General features: G+C 39.4%; 1 protein-coding gene across 4 annotated transcripts in view; it reads left to right on the top strand.

Annotated features, from left to right (window-relative positions):
• Positions 1-15000, top strand: part of LOC135091475 (glycine receptor subunit alpha-4-like) — a 224382-nt gene that overhangs the window by 139467 nt on the left and 69915 nt on the right. For all 4 annotated transcript variants that reach the window (XM_063989136.1, XM_063989135.1, XM_063989137.1 and 1 more), the window contains one exon: positions 7975-8143. In XM_063989136.1, the coding sequence (XP_063845206.1) occupies positions 8024-8143 (120 nt within the window). In that variant the 5' untranslated portion in view covers positions 7975-8023. The remainder of the gene's footprint in view (positions 1-7974; positions 8144-15000) is intronic.

The following is a 15000-nucleotide window of genomic DNA, read 5'->3' as shown; positions in this document are numbered from 1 at the left end:
ATATATATATATATATATATATATATATATATAATTTTTTTTTGCCTTTTTGTCTGGATGTCTTTCTATCAGGGTTTCCATTGAAAAAATAACAAAAAAAAAGATCCACCCTCAAAGAGAGAGAAAAAAAAAAATATCAGGCTTTTTTTTTTTTTTACATATCAAAATTTTGTTTTATATCATACCGATAAATAAGGTCTATACATGTACATATACATAAAAAAAAAAAAAAAATGTAAAAGTAGTCAAGCCTGACCCGTTCATTTCCTGTATAATACAGGATAACAATCTCTGTCCAGCCGGACCAACCTGTATCAACATGACCTAAACAAGCGTCTGTCCTTCAGATAGAAAGTGTCAAAATCTTTCAAGACCCTCGTGATTTCTGGCACCTCGCTAAAAGCATCTCCAATAACTTTGCGTCTTCATCTTTCCCTCCTTTATTTCAACGTGATGGTGCCACTGCCATCTCATTTATTTCTAAAGCTGAACTCTTTGCTCAAACCTTTGCTAAAAACACTACTTTGGATGATTCAGGGCTTGTTCTCCATTCCTCTACCCTCTGACTACTTCATGCTACCCATTAAGATCCTTCGCAGTGATGTTTTCCATGCCCTCGCTGGCCTCAACCCTCGGAAAGCTTATGAACCTGATGGGGTCCCTCCTGTTGTTCTCCAAAATTCTGCCTCCGTGCTTTCACTTTGCCTTGTCAAACTCTTTCAGCTCTGTCTATCAACATCTAAATTTCCTTCTTCCTGAAAGTTTGCTACATTCAGCCTGTTCCTAAAAAGGTTGATCGTTCTAATTCCTCAAACTTTATTTATTTATTTATTTATTTTTATGTAGGAGGGACAGTGGCCAAGGGCAACAAAAATACAATGAAAAAAGAAAACCCCACTGAGATGCCAGTCCCAGAACAGAGTCCAAAGCGGTAGTCAAAAATTGAAAGATAAGTGTCTTGAAACCTCCCTCTTGAAGGAATTCAAGTCAAGGAATTCAAGGAAGGAAATACAGAACCAGGCAGGGAAGTTCCAGAGTTTACCAGGGAAAGGGACGAATTATTGAGAATACTGGTTAACTCTTGCATCAGAGAGGTGGACAGAATAGGGGTGAGAGAAAAAGAAAGTCTTGTGTAGCGAGACCGTGGGAGGAGGGCAGGCATGCAGTTAGCAAGATCAGAAGAGCAGTTAGCATGAAAATAGCGGTAGAAGATAGCTAGAAAAAAAAAAAAAAACTACCGTCCTATTGCTTTAATTTCCTGCCCTTTCTAAAGTTTTTCAATCTATCCTCATCAGGAAGATTCTTAAACATCTATCACTTCACAACTTTCTATCTGATCGCCAGTATGGGTTCCGTCGAGGTCACTCTACTGGTGATCTGGATTTTCTTACTGAGTGCTGGTCATCCTTTTTCAGGGATTTTAGTGAAACTTTTGCTGTTGGCTTAGGTATATCAAAAACTTTTGGTAGAGTATGGCAAAAAGCTTTAATTTCCAGCCTACCCTCCTACGGCTTCTATCCTTCTCTGTGTAACCTCATTTCAAGATTCCTTTCTGACCTGTTCTATTGCTGCTGTGGTAGACGGTCACTGTTCTTTTAAATCTGCTAACAGTGGTGTTTCTCAGGATTTTGTCCTGTCACCCACTCTCTAAGCCAGACTCCTTATCCTATCCACTCCTATGCTGATGATACCACCCTGCACTTTTCCACTTCTTTTCGTAGACCTCCAACCCTTCAGGAAGTAAACAGTTCTCGCAGGGAAGCTAGAGAACGCCTGACTTCGGATCTCTCTAAAATTTCTGATTGGGACACAACAAACGTAGTATTTTTCAATGCCTCAAAAATTCAATTCTCCATCTTTCAATTCAACACAACCTTCCAGACAACTTTCCCCTCTTCTTCAATGACACTCAACTGTTCCCCTCTTCTATACTGATCATCCTCGGTCTGTCCGTTACTTATAATGTAAATTGGAAACTTCACATCTCATTTCTAGCAAAAACAGCTTCTGTGAATTTAGTCGTTCTGGGTCATCTGCGCCAGTTTTCTCAACCCCACAACTGCTAACTCTGCACGAGGGCCTTATCCGTCCATGTATGGAATATGTTTTACATGTATGGGGTTCCACACACACCGCTCTTTTAGACAGGGTGGAATCAAAAGCTTTACATCTCATCAACTCCTCTCCTCCAACTGACTGTGTTCGGCCTCTCTCATCGCCGCAATGTTGCATCTCTTGCTATCTTTTATCGTTATTTTCATGCTAACTGCTCTTCTGATCTTGTTAACTGCATGCCTCCCCTCCTCCCGCAACCTCGCTGCACTAGACTTTCTTTCTCTCACCCTTATTGTGTCCACTTCTCTAATACACGAGTTAACTAGTATTATCAGTCATTCACCCCTTTCTCAGGTAAATTCTGGAGCTCTCTTCCTGCTTCTGTATTTCCTCCTTCCTATGACTTGAACTCTTTCAAGACGGAGGTTTCAAGAAACTTATCCTTTAATTTTTGACGATCGCTTTTGACTCTTCCGGGACTGGCATCTCAGTGGACTTTTTTTTTTAATTATAATTTTGTTGCTCGTGGCCGGTACCCCTCCTACATAAAAAAAAAACTCTAAACCTTTTGTTTCACTCTAGATTACTATTAATTACTTATTTAAACTGATTTACATATAAATATTAGGAATAAACAAAAATTAATAAAAACACTCCAAAACAACAGAACCTCCCAAAAAACAATAAACTCCCCCCAAAAAAATAATGGGTTGGGTTTTTTTTAAACCCGGGTTTTTTTCAAACCCTGTTTTCTATCTGTCTTTTTTCTCTGTGTATTTGTTTATGTTTTTTTCATCTATTTGTCTTTGTCTCTGTGTCTATCTGTCTGTCTGTCTTGTCTGTTTTCCAAAACAGTTAAATATATGTCCTCTCTCTCTCTCTCTCTCTCTCTCTCTCTCTCTCTCTCTCTCTCTCTCTCTCTCTCTCTCTCTCTCTCTGGCACGGACAAATAAATACAACAGTTACAAGCGAGGAAAGAAAATGAGATACAGGATATTGAAAGTTCTTTTCTTTTTTCTTTTAGTCCTTGAATGTGAAAAAGCAAATTCACTTTCCATTTATTCTTACTGCGTCTCTCTCTCTCTCTCTCTCTCTCTCTCTCTCTCTCTCTCTCTCTCTCTCTCTCTCTCTCTCTCTCTCTCTCTCTCTCTGAGCATGTATAAATTTCAAGAAAGATATTATTAGAAAATTCATCATAAAATATTAAAAGTTTGAAATGTTGCAGAATTTTATTAGTAAAGATTGTCACATTTATTATTATTTTTTTCAATATATCATCCATTAATTAATCCATTCATCCGGTCAGCCAGTTACTTATTGAGCCATTAAGACACACAGTCATTTAGTCGGTTAATAAGTCTGTCAGGCATTCATTCAAGTCAGGTAACCAGTTCGTTATTTAATCATTCATTTAGTGAGTCATTTCGTTAGTTTGCTTCTTAGTTACGAGTAGTTAGGCAGTCAGTCAGTCATACAATCACTCAGTCACTCCTCCAGTCAATCAGTAAGACAAACAGTCATTTGGTTAGTCAAACACTGAGTCTGTTAGGCAGCCGGGCAATCATTCAGTCAGGCATTCAAGCAACTAGACATTGTGTTAGTCAATCAATAAATCAATGTGGTAATTAATGAGTGAGTGAGTGAGCAAGCAAGTCAGTCAGTCAGCCAGTCAGCCAGTCGGTCAATCAGTCAGTCAATATTTAATTTCCTTCCTTCAATATTCCATTTCACACACACACACACACACACACACACACACACACACACACACACACACACACTCAGTACGTCTCTTGTGGACTCCTTTCTTCCCTCCCTCACTCCTTTATTCCCTCCTTCCCCTCCTTCCCTCCCTTCCACCTGGTACCAATTTCTCTGCTCCATTCTCTCCAGCCTCCCTCCACCAGTCTCACCACCTTCACCTCTCTCCCTTACCTCTCTTCTTTCCCTCCCTCTCTCCCTCCCTCCCTCCCTCCCTCCCTTCCTCCCTCCCTCCCTCCCTCCCTCCCTCCCTCCCTCCCTCCCTCCCTCAGGTACCAAGTGAAGGAAACACCATTACGTTATGCATTATTCATGATGGTTACAACACCTCTCTTTTATCCTCAATCCGCGTCTGTCTGCCTACGTCTGTCTATCTATGTCTGTCTGTGTCTGTCTGTAGTGCATTTCATTACCTTCCTGTACTGGTAAGTCAATGTTCCTTTAACTAATTGATGCAGCAGGAGGAGGAGGAGGAGGAGGAGGAGGAGGAGGAGGAGGAGGATTAATCGGACTAAGTGTGGAAGACAGAGATGAGATGGAGAAAAGAGCTCATCTGGGAAACGGAGGAGAAGGGAGGGAAGGAGGGATGGAGGGATTGGGGAAGGAGGGGAAGGGAGTGTTGAAGGGCTGGGAAGGTGGGGGAGAGGTTGGAGTGAAGGGATGAAGAAAGGTTGGAGGGGACGGAGGGAGGGAAGGAGGAGAGAGGGAGAGATATGTCAAGGATAAAAAATAAATGAAACATTGAGTTTGGGTACAGGATTGACAGAGAGAGAGAGAGAGAGAGAGAGAGAGAGAGAGAGAGAGAGAGAGAGAGAGAGAGAGAGAGAGAGAGAGAGAGAGAGAGAGAGAGAGAGAGAGAGAGAGAGAGAGAGAGAGAGAGAGAGAGTAATAAAGGGAAGATAAACAACACTCCACGAAGAAGAGGGAGAAGAAAAATAGTATTGGAAGAAAATTACAGAGCAATTAGGAGAAAGTGACGGAGACGAGAGGTGGAAGAGGAGGAGGAGGAGGAGGAGGAGGAGGAGGAGGAGGAGGAGGAGAATGAGGAGGAGCATGAAAAGGAGGAGGAGGAGGAGGAGTACAGGTGATGACGAAATCATTAATGAACAGGTAGGGTAATTAAGATGCTTGCCAATCAATTATCACTCCCAGGTGAGAGAGAGAGAGAGAGAGAGAGAGAGAGAGAGAGAGAGAGAGAGAGAGAGAGAGAGAGAGAGAGAGAGAGAGAGACGAGTTGTATTTTCAACTTGTTTGTTTTTCAGTTTTTTTTTTTCTCAGATTGTTTTACATTTTTCTCGTTTTCTTTTTCAATCGTTTTCTGTTCCGTGTTTGTTTTTCATTCTGTGTTTCCTTCACCCACTTTTTTTCCTCGAGTGTTTGTTTATTTTATCTTTCTTTTATTGTTTTTTTCTGACTTTATCTATACATATATTGTCCTTTATTTTTACCTTTACTCTTTCTCTCCCCTTACCTCTCTTCTCTTCCGTTCTCTCTTTATTATAGTTTCTCTCACTTCCTGTATTCCATCTCCCCTTCTCCTATCCCTCTTTTTATTCTGTTTTTTCCTTCCTGCCTTCCTTTTCCTTTCTTCCATTTTTCTTCCCTATCTGTCTCTAAGTATCCTCCTGTTTCCTCTCTTTCCTTTCCTTCTTCACTATTTTTCTCTTATTTTCCCCTTTGACATTCTTAAGACTCTCTCTCTCTCTCTCTCTCTCTCTCTCTCTCTCTCTCTCTCTCTCTCTCTCTCTCTCTCTCTCTCTCTCTCTCTCTCTCTCTCTCTCTCTCTCTCTCTCTCTCTCTCTCTCTCTCATTCATTCTCATTTCTTTCGTGCACTATTTATCTGTCTACCTGCCTATCTGTTTGTCTCTTTCTTTCTTTCTTTCTTTCTTTCTTTTCTTCTTAATATCCTTCTTTCCCTCTGTATGTCTATCTGTCTGTCCGTCTGTCTATCTATTTATCTGTCTGTTTGTCTATTTCATTTTTGTCTGTTTGTCTGTCTGTCTACCTATCTGTCCTCTTTTTTCTTTGTTTTTTTTCTGTCTGTCTGTCTGTCTGTCTATGTGTCAGCTTGTTTGTCTCTTACTTTTATTTCTTTCTTTTTATATGTCTGTCTGTCTGTCTGTCTGTCTCTCTCTCTCTCTCTCTCTCTCTCTCTCTCTCTCTCTCTCTCTCTCTCTCTCTCTCTCTCTCTCTCTCTCTCTCTCTCTCTCTCTCTCTCTCTCTCTCTCTCTCTCTCTCTCTCTCTCTCTCTCTCTCTCTCTCTCTCTCTCTCTCTCTCGTAATTTATCTTCCACCTCTTCATTCTTCTTCCTCTCTTTCTTAACTGTCTTTCTCCACTTTTTTTTATCCACTCGACTCACACTTGCACCACTTATGTAACCTTTTTCTCCACTTTCCCCCTGGGCGCTTCCAGAATTAATAGTGGAAGGAGAAGAAACGTGGACAGTGGAGGAGATGAAAGAGAAAGAAGGAGAGAAAAACCTAGAGAGAGATTACTTTCTTCCTAATAGTTTTTTTTTTCTTCCTGGTCAAGTAATTGTATTCTTTCCAATGTTTGTCTCTGTGTGTGTGTGTGTGTGTGTGTGTGTGTGTGTGTGTGTGTGTGTGTGTGTGTGTGTGTGTGTGTGTGTGTAATTTGTTTTTGTTTGGTGTCTTTTCGTGTATTGATTGTATGTTGCTCTGTTTTATTCCTTATTTTTTTCTTTTTTTTTGTTTGTTTTATTTTCTATTTCTTTATTTAGATTTGGTGTGTTTACCTGTATTTCGTACCATACTTCTGAATTTTTTTCTTTTTCCTGTTCTTCCTATTCTCTTTCTCCATTTCTTTTTTCCTTCATGTCCAGTGAGGACAAGTGTTACAATTGAAGAACCTTTTTTTTTTTTTACTTCTTTTTACTTTATGTTTTTTTTTCTTTCTTTAACTCTTTGTTCCCTTCTTACTTTCATTTTCTCCACCTTTCTCTTCTCTTCTTTCTTCTCTTCTCTTCTCTTCTCTTCTCTTTTCTTTTCTTTTCTTTTCTTCTCTTCTCTTCTCTTCTCTTCTCTTCTCTTCTCTTCTCTTCTCTTCTCTCTCTCTCTCTCTCTCTCTCTCTCTCTCTCTCTCTCTCTCTCTCTCTCTCTCTCTCTCTCTCTCTCTCTCTCTCTCTCTCTCTCTCTCTCTCTCTCTCTCTCTCTCTCTCTCTCTCTCAGTGCGTCTTTCTCTTTTTCTTCATGTCTTAATCTCACGTTATTTCTCTCTTCAACACCAATTCTTTATCAACTTTTCATCTATTAATCGATAAAGCTATCTATTTATTTATCAATCAGAATATCTATTTAATTATCTATTCATGCTGAGCAACTAAGGCCGTATTGCTCCAGACGTCTCATTGTGTATTCGAACGTATGACATCCACACCTTAGTCCACTATACCACAATGAATCCAGAATTCGAGGATAAGTGTCTTCAGATCTCCGTCCTGAAAGAGTTCATGTCATAAGAAGGAAGTACGGAAGCAGGCCGGGGGTTCTAGAGTTTAGTGAGTGTGTGGGAGTGAAGATGTTTATTTTATTTTATTCTATTCTATTTCGTTTTATTTAATTTTATCTTATTTGTTTATTTTTCTACTGTTTTTTTTTTCATTCTACAGATTTTGCATGCTTTATTTTGTACCACAGTCTGCTCGTTTATTTATTTTTTTCTTTACTTTAGTGTCTTAACCTACAACTTTTTTTTTTTATATAATTTTAATGTGCAGCTTCTTAAACATTTCTTTTACTGCAGTCTTTAAACCCACAACTCTTCAGACACTTATTTTTTTACTACATTATTTTAATATAAAACTATTTAGGTAATTATTTTTACCATAGTATGTCTATCAGCCTGTCTGTCTGTCTCTCTGTTTATTTATCTGTTTACTGATCTATCCATCCTCCACCCATTTATCCATCTATCTCTCTTCCTGCTTCCTTCTCCTTTATCCCTCCACCTGTTTCCCTCTCACTACTAACTCTTTCCTCTCTTCCCTCTCATTACTAACCCCTTCCCTCTACCCTCCCTTATTAACCCCTTTCCCTCTCCCCTCTCATACTAACCTCTCCACCTGTTCCCTCTCATACTGACTTCTCCACCTCTCCCCTTTCACTACTAACCCCTCCTCTCTCCCTGTCTCCCGCAGTCTGGTGAGGGGAAGCGTGAACGACGGGCCGCTGGAGTTCGAGGACATCATGCCGGACAACCCGAGGGACTACGACAAGATGGCTCCTCCTAAGGGCGGCGACGACCCCACCACGGTGCTCGTCCACGTCACCGTCATGAGCCTCGACTCCATTGACGAGAGCTCCATGGTGAGTGTGTGGGAGTGAGGCCATAATCTAACCTAACTCAGCCTAACGTAACCTAACCTAACCTAACCTAACCTAATCTAATCTAACCTAATCTAATCTAATCTAACCTAATCTAATCTAATCTAACCTAACTTAACCCAACCTAACCTAACCTAACCTAACCTAACCTAACATAGTCTAACCTAACACCTGAGTGAGTGTTTTGGAAGTGTGTGTGTGTGTGTGTGTGTGTGTGTGTGTGTGTGTGTGTGTGTGTGTGAGTGAGTGAGGCCATAACCTAACCAAACCTTATCTAACCTAATGTAACCAATGAATGAGTGTTTGGGAGTGTTTGGCAGTGATGCCAGATTTTTTTTATGTAAGAGGGGCAGTGGCCAAGAGAATGAAGAAAAAAAAAAAAGTGGGGGAAAAGGTCCACTAAAGTTGCCAGTCCCTAAAGAAAGGTCAAAAAGGATCATCCATAATTAGAAAACGGAAATTCAATTATAATGTTGGAATACCCACAGTGGGAGAGAATTACTTGTAACAGCATGCTAGGCAACTAAAGCCGTATTGCTCCAGACATCTCATTGTGTATTCGAACGTATGACATCCACACCTTAGTCCACTATACCACAATGAATCCAGAAAACGAGGATAAGTGTCTTCAAATCTCCCTCCTGAAAGAGTTCATGATATAAGAAGAAGGAAGTACGGAAGGAGGCCGGGTGTTCCAGAGTTTAGTGAGTGTGTGGGAGTGAAGATGTTTATTTTATTTTATTCTATTCTATTTCGTTTTATTTAATTTTATCTTATTTGTTTATTTTCTACTGTTTTTTTTTTTTTTTTTATTCTACAGATTTTGCATGCTTTATTTTGTACCACAGTCTGCTCATTTAGTTATTTTTTTCTTTACTTTAGTGTCTTAATCTACAACTTTTTATATATATATATATATATATATATATATATATATATATATATATATATATATATATATATATATATATATATATATATATATATATATATATATATATATATATATATATATATATATATATATATATAATTTTAATGTACAGCTTCTTAAACATTTCTTTTACTGCAGTCTTTAAACCCACAACTCTTTAGACACTTATTTTTTTACTACATTCTTTTAATATAAAACTTTCTACGTAATTATTTTTACCATAGATTTATGACCTACAGTTTTTTTTTAGGCACTATTTTACAGTAGTTTTATTTATTTATTTATTTTTTATCTAAAGCATCTTAAACACTTTTTTTTATTACAGTCTTTTAACTTACGACTTTTGGACCTGTATTTTTTTTTTTGCCATAGTATAATAACCCACTACTTTTTAAATAATGTCTTATCATTTACTTACAACTTTTTTTTAGGCTCTTCACTTAGAGTTTCTTAGCCTCCAACTTTTTATTCATGCACTTTACTGTAATTGCTCTTCATTCTCCTAACCTACCACTTTTTAGACACTTAAATTATAGTTTCTCACAATCTTAAACTACAACTTTTAGACAGCTGTATATACCACACTCTCCACACTCTCTTCCATTTCACTGCCATTCTTTTCTCCATAATCACCCACAACTGTAGATGCTCTGATGCGACAGTCACTGAAACATCCACGCATCCTAGAAAAACACAAACTTTAAATCCATTCCATTTTTTTTTTCTATGTTCGTGAGAATTATTACCTTTTCTACAATAGTTTCAGTGTTAGGAAGGAAAGACCACAGCAGTGAAAGATTTATGACCTGCGTTTGGTGTGTCTGGAACCGCTGTGTTCCCTCACCAGGATTATTTTCAAATGGGAAGGATGATTAATTGAATTCTCGCGGGGTGTTTTCTCTCTTCATTGGTGTTCATGTAGAAGCCATTGAAAAACTATCAACAGAATCATGAAAACATCCTTGCCTTGAAAATAGAGGTGGTGAATTGAGTGAGATGAATAACAAAGGATGATATGAGAAAGATGAGAGAAGAGTGAAAGAGGTGAGGATGTTTTTAGGACAGGAAAAAGGCGAGGGAAGATGTGTGAGGTAAATGAAAAGATGTAGATGAAAAAGGGGATAAGAAAATGGTGAATGATTGGACGTAGAAGAGAATGAGAAGACAGGATGAAGATGAAGAAAACAAAAAAAGATGAAAATGAAAGAAAAATTATGGAAGAGTGAAGAATGAGAGGATGAATTTGAGGATATGGAAAAGGAAAATTAAAAGAAGGGATAGGATAAGAGAGAGAGAGAGAGAGAGAGAGAGAGAGAGAGAGAGAGAGAGAGAGAGAGAGAGAGAGAGAGAGAGAGAGAGAGAGAGAGAGAGAGAGAGGATATTTGAAAAGATCAAAAGAGGAATAGGATGAGGATGAGTGAAGTGAAAAAGAGAAAGATGAAGGTGATGGAGTCGAGGGAAGAGTCAGGAATGAAGGAATGTACTTGAGAATATTAAACTCCGTAATGAAGATGCGCTTAGTATTTTTATATAGTTAATGAGGAAGGATGTTTGAGGCTTAATTATAGTAGTAGTAGAGGTGGTGGTGGTGGTGGTGGTAATATTAGTATTAGTATTAGTAGTAGCAGTTGTAGTAGTAGTAGTAGTAGTGGTAGTAGTGGTAATAGTGGTAGTGGGAGTAGTTGTAGTAGTAGTAACAGTAGCAGTACCAGTAGTAGTGGTAGTAGTGGTAGTAGTAGTAGTAGTAGTAGTGGTGGTGGTGGTGGTGGTGGTGGTGGTGTAATAGTAGTAGTAGTAGTAGCAGTAGTAGTAGTAGTAGTAATGGTAGTAGTAGCACTAGTAGCAGTAGTAGTAGTAGTAGTAGTAGTAGTAGTAGTAGTAGTAGTAGTAGTAGCAGTAGTAGTAGTAGTAACAGTAGTAGAGGTGGTGGTGGTGGTGGTAATAGTAGTAGTAGTAGTAGTAGTAGTAGTAGTAGTAGTAGTAGTAGTAGCAGTAGTAGTAGTAGTAGTAATGGTAGTAGTAGTGTTACTAGTATTAGTAATAGTAGTAGCAGTAGTAGCAGTAGTAGTAGTAGTAGTAGTAGTAGTAATGGTAGTAGTAGTAGTAATGGTAGTAGTAGTAGTAGTAGTAGTAGTAGTAGTAGTAGTAGTAGTACTAGTAGTAGCAGCAGCAGCAGTAGTAGTAGTAGTAACAGTGGTTGTGTTCTTAGGGAGAATATGAAACTACTTAGCATATAACTTTGCCAAATAAGGTCCATTTCCACGACCACTACCACCACCATCATCACCACCAGCACCACCACCACCACCACCACTACCATCATCACCACCACCACCACCACCACCACCACCACCACCACCACCACCAGTCAAGTTAGCCGCCCTGTCAAGTCGTCAGTCTATAACACAGCCGCGTTTGTCAGTCTAGACAGCGCTCCTCTCATTCACTTTCGCTCGATGATGAGATGGATGCCTGGAGGGATGCCTGGAAGGAAGGGAGGGAGAGTGGGAAGGAGAGGAAGGGAGGAAGTGGTGGTGATGAAGGGGAAACGCTGATGCAGTCTGTATAAGTTAAGGAAAGGCATATATAGAGGAGGAGGAGGAGGAGCAGGTGGAGGTGGTGAAGAGGAGGTGGAGAGAAAAGGAAGGAAGACAGAAAGAAAAGAAAGAAAATTAAACATAAGAAAGAAGGAGGGAGAGGAGAAAAAGATTATGAGAAAAGAAAATAACTGATAATGAAAAAGAGGAACAACAACAAGACGAACAAGAACAGAGAGGACAAGCCCACGAGACAGAAGTTCATAATAAAACAAAGACGATTCACAAATAAAACAACAACACAGGTAAACAAAAGGAGTACAAACAATATTAAGTAAACAGCTAAACCCACAACAAAATAAGAAACAGGCTAAGTGGTAGTAGTAGTAGTAGTAGTAGTAGTAGTAGTAGTAGTAGTAGTAGTAGTAGTAGTAGTAATAGTAGTAGTAGTAGGAAGAGTATCGTATGAGATTATTTGAGTCATTACACTTTGTCATCTTACAGGAAATTGACCGTAATATTCCCTCTTGTTGACTCTTGGGTGAACTCTCTCTCTCTCTCTCTCTCTCTCTCTCTCTCTCTCTCTCTCTCTCTCTCTCTCTCTCTCTCTCTCTCTCTCTCTCTCTCTGTCAGCCTCCCTGCTAAACCTTCCCCAAAGTTTTATCATTAATCCCCTTTATGTTTGTCTTCCCCTTTTTATCCTCTCCTTAATTAACTTTGACCTCCATTTCCCCTTTCCCCCTTGTACCTTATTCTTTCCCCCTTTCCTCTTTTCCGTCAATAAACAGGTAAACTTCCCCTCACATTCCCCTCGCCTTTCCCCTCATTCTCCTCACGTCCCCTTGCTTGAAAATGATCCCAAACTGAGACATTTCCAAAATCTAATAAGTTTCTGCAATAAAAAAAAAGACGCTTTCCTTTCCCCCCTCACCTCCCATCCCTCAAAAAAAAAAGTGTGTGTGGGACGGAAAAAAAAAATAATAATAATAAAATAAAAATACTGTGAGGCAGCGTGGGCGGTGGGAAGGTAGGGAGGGAAGGAGGAATGAGGGAAGGAATGGAGGAAGGGAATAAAATGCATATGATTTCATTCAATTATGTAGATTCTGCCTAGCCTTTTATTTCGCCTGAATGTCATTGTGTCTGGAAAGCTCCTGGGGAAAAAAAGGGGGAGAAGACGGAAGGAAAGAAAAAAAATATAGTGAGAATTCTTGTCCCTCTTTGTCTAGGGTGATACGAAGAGTAGGGTACTGTTAAGCTGGTAATCTGGAGTATGTTACATTTTTTTAAGGATCTGTGTTGAATGAATCCTTATTTTTTTTTTAGAACTTGGTGTTGATGTTTGCCAGTGATTTTTGTTGATGTTGTTGTTGTTGTTGTTGTTGTTGTTGTTGTTGTTGTTGTTGTTGTTGTTGTTGTTGTTGTTGTTGTTTTGATATCATTTGCTGGTAGAGCTCAGGTGACAGAGGGACAGATGGTGGACTTTTTGACAGGAATGCAGTGGTAAAGGATATCTTCCTGTATTGTCTTCCTTTGATCCTCCTCCTTCTCCTCCTCCTCCTCCTCCTCCTCCTCCTCCTCCTCCTCCTCCTCCTGAACGGCTTTTCGTCTCGTCAGCTTGATGTAAAGAGTGACGTTCTCCGGGGTTCGGTGTTCTGTTCTTGGTGCACGTGAATGACATCGGCGGTCGTCTTACTGTACTGCGTCAAAATTATTCGATGATACGAAAATAACCAGTAACGCAATCACGGCACAGGACAAATAAGCCTTGCACTCAAATTAAGATGGAGTAACTCGATGGATCACTGATTGGTAAATTAGATGTCGATAAATTCACATTTAAAACAGTAATCACCACACTCTGTATTTAATGAACGACAGGCACCTTCCTCGGGTGGGTAAGAAAAAAGTTTTCAGAATCGTGACATCAAGCGACCCCAGGCGTGGTGGACATCGCTCAGACATCATCACATCTGCTCAAAAATCTATTGGGTTTTCACACTCCCTCTCTCCAAGCGCTAACGTTTATAACAAACCAGTCTTTTCTTCAAGTGTTCTTTCTTTCTTTTGTGTGTGTGTGTGTGTGTGTGTGTGTGTGTGTGTGTGTGTGTGTGTGTGTGTGTGTGTGTGTGTGTGTGTGTGTGTGTATGTGTGTGTGTGTGTGTGTGTGTGTGTGTGTGTGTGTGTGTGTGTGTGTGTGTGTGTGTGTGTGTGTGTGTGTGTGTGTGTGTGTGTGTGTGTGTGTGTGTTTTAAGACTGTCATGACTATGGTGCAACTCCCAGGCTTCAAAACGAGACAATAATGAACTGCCTACGATTAAGGAATTTTCAGCCATTAACTCTTTGGCTGCCACTTGGTACACCTTTCCCTAATCACCAATCACTCTGAGACATCTGTACTTATTCTGTAATCACATCCAATCTTTGATCTGAGAAGAAATTGCAAAATGTATTACTTTTAATCGCTAACTTTCCTAGAAATGCTAGTGAAGACTTCATGTATTGTTCCTGGTACTTGTAATTGTTTCATGTTGCAGTGAAAGGGCTAAATATGATCTCACTGAGACTAGACACATACCATGAGACGCAGAATTAGATGTACCATATATTGATTTGTGCAATAGACAGTTGACTTGAGAAAAGTTATGTTATTACAATGAGTTAAGGTTGGTGGTTGTCTGACGAGGGGCTGCTGGATGCAATTAGTGGGTATCCTGTGCACTGCCTATCAAATCACTCCTCTGGCTTTACTTTCAGTACCTCCTTACGCAGTCTCTCACTCTCTACTCCAATAGTACATCTCCTTTCACGTATGAGTATTTGCCTACGTATACTGCATTTTTTAATCCTCTTTGTTCCTCCTCTCCTTTACTCTGCTTCCTTTGTCTTATCCTTATATATATATATTCCTTTATTGTAGTTCTTTTAATCCCAGATTCCTGATTTCCTTTCTTCCTTTCATGCCTCCTCCTTCCTCCTTCATCGGATGGATTTTTTTCTTTCTTTTTGTATTTTTCCACCTTTCCGATGCGTTCATTTACGTGCAACCCTCACCTTTAATGAGAGAGAGAGAGAGAGAGAGAGAGAGAGAGAGAGAGAGAGAGAGAGAGAGAGAGAGAGAGAGAGAGAGAGAGAGAGAGAGAGAGAGAGTGTGTGTGTGTGTGACGTCATTTTAATTTCGCCTTCATTTTTCTTCAACTTTCGCTTCATTTTGTGTTTTTACTCGTATAAGTTCAATATTTTTCTTTTTTTCTTTTATCTGCATCTTTTGTGAGTAATAAAGAAAAACGAATGAGAGTGAGGAAATGTTAGATATTGACGAAAACACACACACACACACACACACACACACACACACACACACACAC

This window comes from Scylla paramamosain, chromosome 37, assembly GCF_035594125.1.
Source record: "Scylla paramamosain isolate STU-SP2022 chromosome 37, ASM3559412v1, whole genome shotgun sequence".
NCBI classification, from domain to species: domain Eukaryota; kingdom Metazoa; phylum Arthropoda; class Malacostraca; order Decapoda; family Portunidae; genus Scylla; species Scylla paramamosain.
The sequence above is the reverse complement of the archived record's forward strand: the minus strand, read 5'-3'. Positions and strand labels throughout refer to the sequence as shown.